The sequence below is a fragment of the Epargyreus clarus genome, unplaced genomic scaffold (assembly GCF_041222505.1).
Source record: "Epargyreus clarus isolate Ecla_fem2 unplaced genomic scaffold, WU_Ecla_fem_2.2 ptg000003l, whole genome shotgun sequence".
Classification (NCBI taxonomy): domain Eukaryota; kingdom Metazoa; phylum Arthropoda; class Insecta; order Lepidoptera; family Hesperiidae; genus Epargyreus; species Epargyreus clarus.
The window spans coordinates 14,892,484-14,910,283 of NW_027332211.1; the positions used below are offsets into that span (position 1 = coordinate 14,892,484).

General features: G+C 33.6%; 1 protein-coding gene across 1 annotated transcript in view; it reads left to right on the forward strand.

The window, feature by feature from the left end:
• The window catches only part of Drl-2 (tyrosine-protein kinase derailed 2), a 56,740-nt gene that overhangs the window by 26,190 nt on the left and 12,750 nt on the right, over window positions 1-17,800 (forward strand). Inside the window, exons 3-6 of the mRNA XM_073090447.1 lie at window positions 2,165-2,292; window positions 5,599-5,705; window positions 6,889-7,019; window positions 16,270-16,456. Of these exons, the coding sequence (XP_072946548.1) occupies window positions 2,165-2,292; window positions 5,599-5,705; window positions 6,889-7,019; window positions 16,270-16,456 (553 nt within the window). The remainder of the gene's footprint in view (window positions 1-2,164; window positions 2,293-5,598; window positions 5,706-6,888; window positions 7,020-16,269; window positions 16,457-17,800) is intronic.

The window sequence follows — 17,800 nt, forward strand, 5'->3', positions numbered from 1 at the left end:
TCATTAAAACAAAACCCCAAACGTTATCGCCTCTAATCAAGAGTATCCAGTCTTACCGTTCATTACTGCAAGTTTGTCAGTGTAATGAGTACATTAGAGACACAAAGGTATTGCCGCGGGCGTTCGCACGTATACGTAAATTGTAGACTGTCGTTAGTACGTTTTAATTATTAAGGGGAGTCGCAAAGGGATAAGATGTTACCGGAGGATGCGACGTATGAATGAAAGGAAACATCCCTTTGTTTGTACGTTTTTACAAAAAAAATGTTTTATATTTATTTTGGCATATGAATGTTATAAATTTTAAGTCTTGCCTACTTATTTCATTTTGTACGTATTTCAGCATTAATACGGCTGCAAATTTTGAGACGTAGATACCAGTATTACAAAAAAATAAAAGGCAAATAAAGAAGGGAACTGATAATGAATTTCTAAAATATTAATATATATTTTAACAGCGGAACATTATGATTGTCATAGGCGTGATAAAGTGTCAGTTCAGTTAAAGATTAGAGCCATACACGCTTAAGCAATAACTTTTAGAATCATCTATGATGTGTGAGATGTCTATATAGACGGCACATTCGAAATTAACTTAAGTGGTATTTCATACATCAAAAATAGAGAGATAACCGTCTCAACGCCGCATATCCCCAATCTCCTCAAACATTTGACATCTCACAGCTTCGCGAAATAATCCAAAGCTTTTCAAGATCACAAAAACACATCGGGCATTGTGTAAACAGATGTGTAAATCCAAGATAAAATATCCTAACATAAAGTAGCTGAAGGGACGCCTCGAGGGTTGTAGGGGCGCAAAGTAGGGGTAGTGATTCATCAATTGTGCAAAGTGCCACTTCATATCCAGTCCACTGTCGGCTGTCGCATCCGCTTTGCCGCCTCCAAATGAACGCTGATTGGATGATCCAACGTTTTTAATTTTTTTCCGGCCTGAATGGCGACAGATTAAGAGCTAATATTTGAAGTGATATCAAAGGGGATTGTTTGGACGAGTATTTTGAATAGGCCATAATTTAAACGTTTTAAATTCAAATGGAAAGCCTATTTGAAAAGAATTATTCACTGCGCTCAATGGATTAGAATTATTTAGGTGTGCTACCGAAGTAAATTTGAATGAATAACTCGAAAATGTAGTAGGTGTATTCAGATTTTTTTGTTTTCAAATGGATTATAGAATACGCAAGAATTTTGAATTGATTTAAAATCTGGGATCGAGTTAACACAGTACTAAAATTAAAACCTAAAAACGATAATTTTTCCCACTAACGATTACAAATTACATAATACGTTCTAATGTCAAAATCATTCAGGCGAAGTACATCCAAAAACGTTACTTTTTGGCAAAGCAAATAGAGTTAGTTGGATAATTTGACGCAGTGCGCCCCCGGGGAATCGAACTTGCATCAGGGGTACCTCTATCCGCCCGATGCAGGGAAAAGGAATTAGAATAATAAGATTTTTTAGACGACTGCATTTGAAATATTGATGAGCTTAAGTGCATTTCAAAGTCATTGAATTATTTTTAACGTGAATTGAAATGTAAATAGTAGGTGTGTAATTTATTTACATCATTAGATAGTTACCTACGTTTGATCAAAAATTTACAGATTACATACTTTCAAACATCTACCACGTGCAATCCAAACTCATGTGTCTCTTTGCCGTATCAGACTCCAAAATAAAACACAGCAGTGATTGCGAATTATTTCTCAGTGACAGCAAATTATCCATTGCTTACCTTAGAGCCTTAGATAATGTAGTGAAGTTGACTATAATATGTAGATATTGGCTCAGTTAGTGACCACTTTCCTTTATGTAGGCCGTATTCTTCATTGGTAATTAAATTTCATAAAATACTAGAAATATAAAAAGTAGCAGTGCCTAAATATATTCGTTCATAGTAAGATGCCTAATATTTCATGTGGAACAGAGGTGTTATGAAGAGTCTTTCGCCCCTTCTTCTCTTAACGAAATATAGTGCAAAATAATGACGGCTGTCTACTTTTAATAAAATATGTTTAATTTGATTTGATTCTACACTTGTAATTAGCTTAAACGATAGTGAGACAGCCGCATATTAAAGTAACTCTGTAAGTTTCATATTTTCATCCCTCATTCAGCACAATATTATATATTGTTCCAGGTTTGGACGCTGAGCTATATTACGTGAGGGAGGGTGTAGTGAACACATACGCCACTAGCTTCATAGTGCCCGTGCCGGCGCACATCGCTGACTTGGAGTTTATGTGGCAAGCGCTCGGCCGGAAACCGGTAAGGGAATATACAATGTAGATGTTACTATATATAACAACGTGGATGCAATGTATAAGAACAATTATATTAATTCAGTTGACATTCGAGTTGCGAGTTAAGTCTTAACTTATACATTGAATAGATGCTAATTATTGTCTGTTAGTCGTTTGGACTTCATATACTGTTCTCGATGCTTAACGTTTATAAATCAACATATTTTGATTCTAATACAGAAATCCAAAGCAGATCCAAAGTGAGAGCTCTCAGAAGATAAAAGCTTTTCATAAAAGTGTTAAAAATGTAATGTGATGCACAAACGTTGGTACAAAAACATAGGTAAGCGTCAGAACGTTCTGACGTTCACTTATTATGTCTACAAAAATATTTTTTAACCAACGAATTTAATTTAATTTATTTCAGATAGATACCAAACTAAAGCTATAATTCATTTTATATGAACTCCGTATAGTGGAGTTATATCCGTATAACTTCGCTATACGCTATATGGATATAGTTACGTGTGGAGAGATTATTCTCTCCTCACGTAACACCGCATCTTCTAGTCACTAACTTCTGCGGTACGATTCTCAGTGGCAAATGTTATCCTTATGTTGCAACATCTCAGTTAGAGTAGCACCTGCATTTGACGTTTTGGGTTTAACGTGGTAAGCTTTGCTTTAACTCCAACTGTAATAATCGTAGTGCTATCGAGGTTTATGTTAATAGTATTTAGTATAGTAAGAGATGATTGCAATGATGATACAGATGATAAAGATGTTCTTCATTTATTATGTTCTTTTAGCTGAATGGAAATTTAATTTCGTCCTATTTGTCTATCCGTCCAGTCATCTATCCTATTATTCGGGTGCTATTTGAATTATATTGTAATTATAATTAGATAATATATACAAGCTAATGTATTTTCTATTAAAAATAGAATAACTACAGATAACGATTATGTAAAATATTTTCAAAGAAGTTATCCAGATTCGAGTCAGATTTATAAGACAATTTGTTTCATCGTCACCATGTAACGAGAAACGGTTAGAGCTTAAAAATGTAAAATGTGTTTCTATTTCCATAATTATATACATTAATTACTAAATATTTTAATTAAAAGGACGATTTTATATGTGTTGCACATATGGACATAGAAATGCCGCCATACTTTATATAGCCTATGCCTTCTTAAAAGTGATAAAACTAACAAACGGACGTGTCTAATTTAAGAGTTCAATATTGAATGGGTTTTAAGTTCAAGCCAACGATTGGGTAGGATACGTTCCTATCCCTGAGGAATTGGGAGATAAAACGTGAACTCATCCAATGACTCGTTATAAAAAACGTCCTATCTGAAGTCATATGCTCTACCGACGTCACTACCCCTAGGGATTACAGTGGGATATTGTTCGTCACTGTATTCTGGAAAGCGGAAGGGTAATGACGAAATGCTTAGACGACTGACCATTAGAATTACAAACATCGCTGCACATGTTTTATTGAATTTACACTTCAATGAGCGTAGTAAGAGAAACTCATCGTAATGTATGTAGGCAAAGTTATACAATGAATGAACTGTTAAAATTAGCTTTCGGATAAATTTAATAAAATTCAAAGTTTTAGAATATCTTAAATAATATTTTATGTAAACTACGAGTCAGGTAAAGGTAAACTTAAACTTATAAAAGCAACGCCATCTAGTAGCAACTGAACGGACTATTAATATTTATTTGATACAAATGTCTTTCAGGTAATTTAATTTAAGCTTTCTAGCTTGCGTATATGAGTAGATACAATATATTTTTAATATTATAGATTTTTTTAGCTATAGTATCGTTTAACACTTCTCGTTCAATTGATGCCAGTGAGACAAGTCGCTAGTAAGCGGATGTTGTTCGTCACTTTCCAATTTAGCGTCAAAGCGATTTAATTTGTGAAACAAAAGGCCAGATTAAGCCGTCGTTTTTCGACACAATTGTAAGAGAGCTTTATACGATCCGCGATGAATGCTTCCTTTGGTGTTCACTGAATTACTGCTTTGAATTAATTATAAAGGTATTTGTGAACGGTCGATTACATTTTATATCGGCTATGTAGTATTGACTACATTCGACATAAGACTTAACGTAACTATTGTGAAATAATTAAATGAATTTTATTTAAATACGCCCTTTACTAATATTCAATCTATGCATTTTTTGTCTGCCAAATATCGCAATGTTATCATTTCCAGAAGTCAAATAGTATAGGTTTCAATTTGTGGTAGGCAAAAGATCGGATAGATTAATACCGGACAATTACACTAAGAATGTAAGTGATACTAAAAATCAATCATAGATATTTCAAACCAAATTTTTACATATTTCTTATCGGATCTTTTCATAAGTATTTGAAAGGGTGTTTCAACGAAGGATTATATGAATAAAGATGTCATATTTTACTTTGTTTACTCTACAGATTACGTAGAGAAAAATCTCTAACGAAGGTCGACCAACGATGTTTAAATACAACAACGGCTTAGGATTAACAAAGTATTTAGCACATTTAAGTTTTTTGCTATTATTATTCTACTTATTATTTATTTTTTAATTTAAAAAAGCCATGTTTATGTAATTTTTGCTTAAATAGTTTATGACCTTTTTGTCGTCCTTGTGGGCTATATGAAAATTCCTAACAGAATAATGAATAGTTTGACCCATACATGAATGATGTCATGGATTAATATTCCCATAGCCTAAATATTGCTTGTTATTCCGCATGTTTGCTTTTCGTGATGGCCGCAGAATACGAAAGTCATGGCGCCATTCGGTCGGAATAATATCTGCATTACAGAGCATTAAGCGTCTGGAGTAGATTAAATATTTGTAATTATATTCGCTCATCGTAAAAATGAAATGGTAAATTAATGGTGTTTTATGTAAACTTGGCTCATAGTATATTGCCATACGCAAATGAATCGAAAATCAGTTTATTGTTTTAGTGCGCGGGTCACATTCGCGTGATGTATCTACTGATTATCATATGAATAATATGCAGTGTTTCGGGTTCGGTCCTTGGCCAAGTAATTAGGTTAATAATAAATCATGACTGACTGAATGACGGAGACTTTTTGCGTACCTAATGTAAGTTAAACAGTATTAATGGCGTAAAAAGGCTTAAATTTCCTACGTGTTTTAAAATTATCCGTATAAAATATGCGCGTTTAATGTCTAGAACTTTCTAAAGATACAAATTTACACCCACGTAGACTGGCAAATACATTACCATACACATGTCTGGTAAAAAGGTATAATCTGAATCTAAAATATTAATTATTCCGGTCAGTTGCCGTACGTGATGGGTATCGACTACGAGAGCCGCGGCGCCATGCTGCCGCCACAGGTCAACATCTCCGAGCGAGGATTTGTGCCTACCAGCCTACAGACGTTTAGGTAAGACTTTATATAATTATATAACATTGGTGTTTTCTTCATAAAAGCTAGTGAAGAAAAATACAGTAAGTGGTCATTGTTACTCATGGCCGCTTGTAATCAACCCTAAATACGATTGAAGTCTTGGTTGAAATTCATCACAGATGCATTGCTACCCCTGAGGATTAAATTGAATCGCAGATTCCGACTTGTTGAACAGTGCTTTATAAGAAAAAAGCGTGTTAAAAACAGGTGTGGTGGCTGTTGCAGTAAAATCACAAAGTAAAACCTTCCAAATGTACATATTAATGATTATGTACAGACATCTATGGAAACAGAAAAAAATCAACATTATTATATTAATGTGACAGTGAAGGATAAAAGAGCTGGCGATGAAAAAAAAAGATTAACCAGTCGTCAAATAATTTCATGTGAAATATGCATGTATCGTTAAAGCTCGCATACTAAAAGTAAATTATATTGCATAATCGTATGTATGAAAGAGCATAGAGGGAATTTCAAATTTAATAAAATCTGGATGTGATATCCGTTTCAATATCGCACGAGTGCGATTGAGTTATTGCAATTTTCAGTATTTTTATGATGTAGAGTCCATGATAAATGGTTTTAATTTTTATGTGTGTGTGCATTTAAAGGAATTCAAATTGATCATGAGCCTACTCATGAGAAGGCAGTAAATTTTCCTATAGAATTTTATATGTAAGCAAAGGCCATTTATCTTTTTTCGTTACAAAAGTGATATAACTAGCGTACTATTTTTTTTATCGAAATATGTAGTTACAAATGACCATTTAGTTTAATTAATAATAAGCGCATATTGCAGCCGATGCATGTATATTACCCAAACCAATTTGAGAAGAAAGTCCACACAAAGCTGTTCACAAAGTTAATTAAGTTTCCTAAAGAAAAAGATACCTTACAAAAGAACCCATATTTGTTTTTAGATGCACCAAACAACGTAGAACTCAATAGTACAATTTGGTGGTGGTGTAATTTTCATAAGCCAGAAATAGGGTAGTGCAGTGTAAGCCAGAAATAGGATAGTTTAATGTCATTGCATACAAATCATCAGACAGAATGACGATAAAAGTCAAATACGTTACATTACGGTCGTGTAAGTACTTTTAGTTAATATAAACCTAATTTTTTAATTCCTTTGATTTAATATTTTTATTTTGTCCAGGGTCCGTCTACCTTGCACAGGGTCAAGAAGTGCCGAGATCCTGGTGACGATGCAACTGAATATCTCCGCCCCGGACCGAGCTCACAAGGACGTGCGTTTGCTGTTCAAGAGAAACAAGATATGCTTGAAAGGTTAGTATCTTCTGCAAATATATTTTAGTATGCGCGTAAAACTTTATAGAAGGGAAAAGTTCCAAAGAAATAAGTATTGTTAAATTAGAAACAGATGATGCCGAATAGTTTATTGGATACTAGTATGAATTCAGCTTACGTAAGGTCATCAAAAGACATATAATTTTTATAGAACGGACACAAAGGTTCTGTGGTTTGATGTTGGCAAAGGTATATTTTGAGAGCGACCAATCTGTTTTGTTTGAATGGATGACAGATGACTTTTTACGGATATATCTTTGTCAACCCGATTATCGTCCTACTGCTGTTCATGAACCTCGTTTTAGAATGAGAAATGTTTAGGCCATAGTCCACCGTACAGACCAAGTGCGAACTGATAGAGTTCACCGTCATATCTATATTTAAAAAATCTAAGATGCGTGCCTGAAATTGTAACCTCGATCCGAGTCCGATAAGTACGACAGCAATAGGTTGATAAAGGCTAGGCACATAACATAATTTCACGGTGCTTCACAATATCAGTTGTCGCTCGAACAAATATTTGCTACCAACATATTTTACTACATACTGCGGTCGTTAGCATTCTGATTCACATACATAGATCATCCATAAAACAGAAATATATCATTATTACATAACTAATACCATCAACGCTACAAAATCCTCGCGGGCCAAAACGATAACCTACAAAACATGCGCCATTATCCACATGTAGCGTTACACGCGTGCCTTCACATAAATCATGCGGCCTATTTTTAATCAATCATGTGGGCCATACAGACGGAGGATTTGCCCCATATCCGGGTTACGATTCCATCGTGGCTTCACAATTCAATCATACGTTAATGCGGCAGTTATTGCGTATTCTATGCAGGGTGGATTTCTTAAGGGTGCGTGGATGGACAAATCAGAAAGCTTAAGGATTAGCGAAAACGCATAAAGGAGCTACGAGATATATTTTTAGATCGAGATATAAAAATTAAAAATGTTTTGTTTTTTTTTCTGGTTCAATTTAAAAAAGTTACACCCTGTAATATTTTTCCATTGAATAATTCCTCATATAATAATCTAACTCTGCAAATTAAGGGAAGATGGTAAACTGAATGGAAAATTTAATATTTTTATATGTATTCTTATACTAAACTTAAACTACTTACCTAACTTAAACTTCGATATTAAGTTGTTATTTGCACCTTAATAATTGTGTTACTTAGCTACTGTCTTAATTATACTGAAAGACATATTTTTATATTAGCATTATTCAATAATATCAATTTATTGAATTGAAAATTCGGTCGTAGGACACACCGTTCAAGTAAATATGTCGTCATTAGCATCAATCTTCGAACGAATAGAGGAATATCCTTCTGACCGATTTATCAACGTCGGAGCGAATCCGCCGAGGCTAAAAACATGCAATTTAGAATTTGGTAGTGAAAGCTTAATTTTATGAAGATTTACTTAAGTGTTTTTTATGGGTGTATATTCACGGGTAAGCAATTTTCAATTAATCATTACTGTGCTTACCGCATGACAGAGGTTTTTGTCCCAAGTTTGGGTGGTTACCCAACATTTGTAAAATATTTATCTTTTACATACATACATATTGTACTACACAAGGAATGCGCAATAAATAATATTTTTATTCCTTTCCTATATGTTTACTGGAAGGAAAACCAATTTGATGACTGACACTTACTTATTTGCTATATACAGAGGTTTACTACTCTTTAGCGTTTAATGCTAATACACGTATAGTGATTGTATGCTCAAAAAGATATATTACTTATTATTAACTTTACGTTATTCAGATATAAGTAACAGAAGATAATTCGAATAGTCTAGTAGTAATTATTAAAGAAGAGTTAGTGCTTAGAACTATTATATAGATACTTAAATAAACACTCCAATATATAATCCCAACCCAGATAGTAACGAGCCAGCAGTAAAATAAAAATATTCAAATGTCCCCGATATTTTATTGAAAATATCTGCGAACTTCGAGAATGGCAAAACTTGTGCTCCGTCGCCCCAACAACAAATCACTTTATAACAACGATAGGTATACTAAAATCACATAAAGCAATATAAAGGCGGAGTTGCCGCACTTATTCTGAAGCAATAATAATAACAATAAATTCAAGTCTGCCGTTGAGGGCGCCTCTATCGCTTACTCAGATGTACCCACAAAACGTGTCATATCTGGATGGCATTACTTGATAGCGTCCGATTTGCTTTTCAAATTTATGGAGATAATACTCGTACAATGGTTTTACGTTAAGGTTTATTTTGTGAGTAAACAACGTTATTTGATTTGTAGACCAGAATGAATGGTTTGCAATTTTAGTTGATTTTGTATAATTTATATTTCTACTACTTATTTAAATTGAAGCACTAAATGATCATGCCAAATTTATTTAATCGTAAAAAGCTGCAGCGATTCGCAAAGGCCTTCACCCTAATTTTTGAAATGAGACGTGGAAACTGCTGTGATAATAATAGAGTGGTCATGACGACTGGGTAAGATTACTTTTATATTACAATTTTGCCATACTGCCACGTTTTGAATAGACCTATTTTTATGCAAACTTTCAGATGTTTTCTGTATCTAGTTTAATCATTCGGATTATTTCAAAACTTAGAATGTGTAAATCCTAAAACCTCTTGACATCTGGGCTGAGTAAAAATAAGCTATTAATTGTTACTGAATTAATACGTTATTTTTACTTAACTGTTACTTTATAATGTAACGACTATAGACATCTCAATCAATTTTTCACTGAATTAAATGTTTAACCTTTATCTACTGATACTGACAAAAAGTTACCCACTAATTGAAAATTTTCAATAACACAGAGTAATATTTCCTCAGACAGCTTGCGGACAGTACAACTGCAATATATTATCACAATATTAGCACTGGGTGGACAATATGTGAATTTGTGTAGAGTATCTTAATTAAAATCGCCAGACAGTGCCGATGGGCGGAATAGAGCTCCGGGCGGCAATTGGCAATTCGGGTACTGTTATGAGTTGCCGAGTCATAACTTGACATAAACTATAATATTTTTTATTGTTGCAACCATAGATTAGTAAAGATACTTAGCCGCCTTGAAATTGAATGAAGCCACATACGGCTTATTTTAGTAAAATCTTTTTTTGAATTTATGACAAAACATTTTTAGAGAAAATTTACGAATAAATAACTAATACTGCGTATTTTACGTAATAAATAAATAATTATTTCAAATATTTTAGGGACATTTTAGCACGGAGACGTGGCAAAACTTTTTTACGCAACTATTTCAATTCTCAAAACTGGGTACATTTTCTAGTTAGGAGTGAGTAATCTTTACTAATCTATGGTAGCAACTAAAACATTAAGCATTTATGATATACTAATTATTATTAGCTACTCACGCTATTGCGTGTCGCAATAAAGAATCCAAGAATTGTACATCCTCACATTAGGATTTCCAGGACCATGTTTGAACAAAACATAGTCTCAAAAAGATCAAAAAGAAACCTCAACATGTTGTACCAATATGGTCACTGCAGTGGGACGCGGGTGGTAGAATCATAATAGGATACCACCCACATAATAATAACTAAATAAAAGAAGAAAGAGCGCGTTTTCCTTTCACCTTTCACCTGTTCTTTATACCCGCCCGTGAACATTTGAAGTGTCATATGAACATTTTTACATAGCTAGAATAAAAATCCTTCGAATGCTAAGAATTCATTACTTATTTCATTCGTATTTGTAAAATTCTTCAACAAATTGAAGATCAAACGTTAGAATTTATTTCACTCCCACACATTCCAACCCATCGTTTTGTGTTACAATTCAACATCTCAAAAAGGTCACCCCTTTGTTCTAAGAATTCATAGACAGAATAGGTATGCACTATGACGTATGACACATCTTGACGTCATTCCTCTCGTATATATGTATATAACGTAAGCAGTATAAAAAACTTGGTTTTTGTTATTGTCTCATATTTAAACCAAGGAAAATTAATTGTCCAGATTTTTAATTGTACAATTTAATTGAATATATGTCACTAAGTGCTACTATTGAAATGTACACTTTAAGGGACGAAACAAAAGAACGGTAGTCGTCGACTAGTAATGTCGTGTATTAGCTCCTTAAAACATAGCAATGCGAACTAAGTCGTAATTTGCTCAAATTGACAAATAAAGGAACTATGAACTATATTTAATCCATACCTTTACATATTCATACCTTAATCTTTCCTTCTTTCCATATGATTTTCCAACTTTTACGACATAATTTAAGCTATAATATAATGTGTATCTGTATATCTATAAATATCACGTAGTTAATAGATATTTGCGAAACTTTGGAAAAAGTATATTATTTAAGTACCTATAATAAAACATGTACAATAGGTATGAAACACCTACCTTACTACCTTACACAAAAATATACATCCAATGAAAACTGAAATGTCTTGTGCTTACCGTCTCAGTCTCATCTGATTCAGCCGAACGGATACTTAGAAGTTTATTCACTCCACAAATCACTCCCTCGCATTCTTTATTAGCATGTAGACGATTCCGTAGACGCAACAGGATATTTGCGAGGGTATGAAGACATATTATGAGGGGCGCTACAGCCCCGCCATCCCCTTTTTAATGTGTTTACAAGGAAGTATCGATTGTTCTATTGTACTTTTATTTGACTTGGAAATTTCGCTTTCCCTCTCCCAGCGCGAAGTTTATTGTGCGTCTTATCAAATTTTTATTTTGAACGGGAGTTCGTAATTTGATGCAGATTGTAAATATGGCTTTTATGGGATATTTTTATTCGATTTTCATGCTGGTTGTAGCGAATTTACGTTTGTGATTCTGATGGTTCTATACGTGGGTGAATACTGGAGATTCCATCTTGTATACTGGTTACAGGGTATCACGTAAATATGTTTAAGATACGTTGTTAGGTACAATTTATGCTTTTTAACTTGTAGTGCATATAGATAAGATAAATAAAATAAATAAATAATAATATATAAAATTCTCGTGTCACATTGTTAGTTACCGTACTCCTTCGAAACGGATTTACCGAGATTCACAAAAAAAATTATATACATATTTTTACATGTAAGTCTGAGAATCGGCTACTATCTATTTTTCATACCCCTGAGTGATAAGGGTTGTTCGCCCTTATTTTTTTTTATTTATATCGCAACAACGTTTGCCGGGTCAGCTAGTTTATTTTATACAAATTTACATTTTTAATACGGTAGCCTACACATTTAACGTTTTATTAAGTGAGAATAAATATTCTGTTCTATAAAAGATTAATCTTATATTCCAGAATACAAAGTGAAATAAACCCCAGAGAGAGTCACAGGTAACCACAAAGTTAACGCACGAACAACTCAATTTCAGATTCAGAGTAAAATTCATTTTGAAACGTCATACTGCATTTGATATTCGTTCAAATACGCTTTTAACTTTATAAAGTGAAATTAGGAAACTATTCCAGTTGCTAAAGTTCTATTTGGAGGATGGTTAAATTTTGCACGAGTACTTGTTCAAAGTTATTAATTTATTTCCCTGTGAACAATGCTTAGGATTTGATTCAAATGTTTCGTTTATGATAACGAATATCGTTTATTTATTTGTTATATATACGAATATCAAATTTCTGTTTTAGTCTCATAGTAAAAATAGTTTTAATGATGCTGCTTCCTGCGAAAACCTCATAAAAACTGTATTCAAAGCTCAAACAGAATTTTAAAAGCAACTTTATATGGAACTGAAAAGTTTTTAAATAATTAATTTCATACATTTTAAAACGGACGTTTGATATATATTATAGTACTATATATCGTTTTAATGGAAATAGTACAAACATTTTGAATTAATCCCGTAACGGATTAAGATGCCGACCGATAATGGAACTGCACTTTGCACCAATCACTAACCTCCGTTATTGATAAAAAAAATTATCAAAAAATACAACCGACTTCTATGTCACTACAAAGTAAAAAATAAATGAAATAAATGTTGGTTTAGTACATATTTGTGAAGTCGGTGCTCAATATTCGACGACCCGCGTGGCGGAGCGGTCACCATACCGGTCTGACACGCAGAGGGTCCCGGGTTCGATCCCCGGCCAGACGGATATCTAAATGATGAATTTAGATTTCTGTTTCTGGGTCTGGGTGTTTGTGTATTTGTCTATGTGTGTGTCCATGGCACCCACGATACAGGGAATCCTAGTGTGGGGCTGTGAGTGTAGAAAGCGTTTGTAATATATTTAGTTGGATAACGATGTAAACAGCGTATCTAATATGAGCGTAATATCAGCGTATATAAAAAAATTTTTCACCCTTTTTAGTGATGACATACTAACATTTATATTAATACAATATAAAATTGTAAAAACGTGATCATGAATGAAGGTAAGGTCTGAATTTACATTGATTGGAACCGATTTATATTATCTAATATGTTCCAATCTAACCTAACTAAATAGTGAATGATGAACTGGCTTTGTAATTTAATTAGAACCTACACCAAATATCTTCAAACACAACTCAATTATTCCCATCGGTTGAGGAGTTACTTATTTTGACTCCGAGCCACATCATCAGACCCTTAAATAGTCAATGATGAACTGGTTTTGCAATTTCATTAGAACCTACACCAAATATCTTCAAACAAAACTCAATTATACCCATCGGTTGAGGAGTTAAATATTTTGTCTCCAGAACCCACTCTGATCCCCATCATATTTAAATGGGACCAACTTGTAGCAATTGTCCACACACGAAATTAAAGGCATTAATATAGGTTCATAAACGGCGAAGTTATGGCTGTTATATTTACATGGGTGGAGGAGTTCCCCTCATTTTCTCCAGAACCCATCGATGGACCCTAACCATATTTAAATGGGACCAATTTCCAGCTCGTCCCTACACAATAAATAAAAAATTATTAAAATCGGTCCACTAACGGCGGAGTAATTCGTGTACATACATAAAAAAAATGTGAGCCGTCACGGGACGCCTGGCAGATGTGAAACATCGACATTATTTTGTAAAAGTAATATGCAGAAAAGAACATATTGTGATAGGAACTAAATATGTCATAATGATAAAATAAAATATTACGATTTTTTCCAGATAACGATGACTATTTATTGAATAAACATTTATTTTTATTAAATAGAAAAATTTACGAATTTATTTCAAATCGTGACTACTTAATTCGTTTAACTGCATATATACTGTATATATATACCATCGTATAGCGTGGCGTGCGTGCCATGCGGCATGCGTCGCCACGCCAGAAATCGGTTTTACGTGCGGCTATAGATGTTTCACATCAAAAGATACCGGCCGAATTGATAACCACCTCCTTTTTGAAGTCGGTTAAAAATATGAAATGATTTTAATGGTTATAAATAATACCTACAAAGACCACGTCGCTTGAATTTCGAAAATTAATTTAGACCGTTATATGCCGCGGACTCTCATTAAATATTTCTTTACATAGTATAAGTATAATTGTTTTATGTTTTATGATATATTTGTATCATTTATTTATTTATTGTTAATAAGAGGGATACATGAATACTTACACTAATTAAGAAGTCAAATTCAATGTCATAATTCAGAGGACTTAATTATTAAATAGAATAAAACATTTATATAACAGCTGAAACAAAATTATGCTTATCATTATAGACTTTGCTAACTTAATAAGTTGATACGACTTTTTCCTTCTTGAAGCCGATTTTATATAAAACTTAACATCAAGTGTATTGAATGCTCGTTAGCCCGACCCATTGCTAAAAAGGAATAAAAGTTGCGTCTATTGTGGCAAATATAAATTTACATACAACATTATCGGTATTGTACCCACTAGAAAGGCAAGCGTAATGCTTACTACAAAGTAGACAAATAATTATCGCTCCAGAACGAACTATTAGCTCATCCTTCCGAATCGTTTTGCATTCACTGTGAACGGAACGACTCGTTAAATTTTCCGCTCGAAAACGCCCCACAGGTAACAAGAGGGTGGTTTTATTAAATGCTGAATTTAAAGTGCCTAGGGATGTACCGGACACAAATAAACGTGATGTTGGGAATATTGCGGTACTATTATGAAAATATTCGTCCTGTTTGGGGAACTATTATTGTCATTTTTATATTAGCTTATCCCTTAGTATGTGGATAGTAGGTCTAGTAGATTATTGGCATGCAAAGTTATTTGCTTTTAATAAAATATTTGCTTTGAGTATTTCAGTTACATACTCGTACGTTGAATTATAATAAATTGCATATAAGTTAACAAGTCCCGTGCATAGTATTCAAATATATTTTAAATCATACCGAATAATCTTTATACCTCTTTTGGCTTTGCCGTATTCGAATATTTATAACAAATTTCACTGAAAAATTGATTGTTAATGTCAATGTTGATAGATAATATTTTATATATATTGATAGATAGTTAATATTTTGTTTAAAGTAAAATAGGTGATAGGTTACATCCTTAGAACTTATGTGAAATCATTAAAGATGCGTTACTCCCCCTGTGGCTTAAGTTAACAAATCTTTTAGCACTTGTAATAAATAAAAATATCAAATATAAAAATAGGATGAATAAAAATCGTAAACAGACAGATTACTTTGTTAGGTAAAAATACACTGTACCTACACTTAATTTGGAGTATCTCTTGTCCAATATACATTATTTCCCGTCGTATTTTTATCCACCAAAAGTTTTTCTATTATCCTTAATATTTCATTGAGTGGGCTTCATCTAATATCATTATGGGGGAATTGTTTAGCGTTTCATGGTGCGCTGTTGTTTGGAAGTCGAGATGAGGCGAGAATTAATTTAAATTTGATATCGCTTAGTTGGTAATCGACAAGGCTTTTACTTCTATATTTTACTTATTTAATTTAAATATTTCTTTATTGATCTTTCATTTTTGTCATAGTACCTACTTATGTAAGTGTAGGTAGAAAGGTATAAAATCACTGTACTTGTTTTCCAACTTTCACAAGTGAAATTATTTTTTTATTGTATTTTTAGTGTATTTTAATGACATTTGTTTTACCGCTAAGTACATAAGTTTTTAACATTACCATTCATCGCACCTTAAAAATGTACAACGCACCCTTAAAAGACGGTTTGGATTTAGTCACTGCGCTAACCTAATGTTATTTCTATGTTAAACGTCTCTCGACTTATTTTTTTTCAAAAGGTCTTTCAACAATAGCAACTCGCAACGAAACGGCTAGATTAGCTGGGGACGCAACTCGGACCTCCGGCGGCGTGCTGTTTGCTGCGGGCGGCTGCGCTGCGGCGGCGCTGGCGCTGCTCGCGGGCGCTGCAGCGGCGGGCACTCTGTACAAGAGGGGCAGTAAGGCGAGGCACCATGATTCTATACAGTAAGTGTTCTTGAATATAGAAGTATGCATAGACATACGCGTATATAGGAATGTGCTTTATTTTTTGGAACATTGAAGCAGCAAAGCATGCAGCCCCCCTGTTGTAAGTAGTCACTACCGCCAATGATTATCTGCAACCAACTTCATATAGAAAAGCGGTTCTACCGAAAATTGATGAAACTTGCGAGGCTGCGAGCACTGGTAAGGATTAAGACGGAGGCTTTATAATTCAGTAAGTCGAACTGAACGCTACTGAACTCCTTTCGCCTAAACGTAAGAAATGTTACACGGTAGAAATAGGTGTGGCGCTGGTACATATCCGCTCAAGGAGTCAATTTGCTACTAAGTGGTTGTTTTGTTTTTGTGTTGTTTGTGCCATTCATAGAGAATTATTAATTTACTCGAAATAAGTTAACTTCAAGCATTTATTGTGTAATAATAAATAGAATGGAAATGAAATGCAGCTTCACAAAATCAAAATAAAATAAAACTTTTATATAAACTCGAATATTTTTCGAGAGTTTCAAAAGTTAACATAGTATGTTTTAATATTACATTGAAATTATAATTTGTAGTAAGTGGTTAAGTTGTACGCCCGTTGGGACTTGTTGCGAAATTAATGTCAAGTGTTGAGAAAGTCACGATAGCCTTGGAAACATCGTTTTTAACAAATTAATTAATATCATCATAATGTGGAAGGAAAGGTTATGTAGTTAAGTAAAAGTACGTTGCGTAGAAAATGAAAGAAATTGCGTAGAAATAGAACCCTTTGTGGTTCGACTTCTATTTCTGCTTCATAACAGCAGCGTTAAACGCTTAGTCCTCAGGGGTAGCGACGCATCTGTGCGGACCTCAGGTAGGAATATCTAATTCTATCTAGGGTTTATTACAGATATCCACGGGCGGCAGTAGCCTCTTACCATCAGGTGGACTACATTCTCGACTGCTACTCCTATATTATATAAAAAAGTAAAGAAAGCAAAGGTCTTGCCAATGTAACGAATTTAGACATAGGTCTATCTTAACCATTGCGTGTAAAAGTTATAAACATGAAAGTGCACATACTCCATTAAACCTTGTTTAGGCCTGCCTTGTATACTGCACTAATTATAATTTGTGGGTCGCTATAACCTTTATCATTATTTTTCTAACATGTGAGATTCAAGCCAAGTAAGATCACTCATAAATTGTAATTCGTGATGTAAAAATAATTTGGTACTTAATTAGCGCAAAACCATCAGGAAACAGGCAGTATTTACAAAAACTACTTGCCAAAACAAATGGTTGTATTCCCACAGCTAAAATTAATGTCGGAAGTCCCAAAACAAAATGTTTGTTTACAAT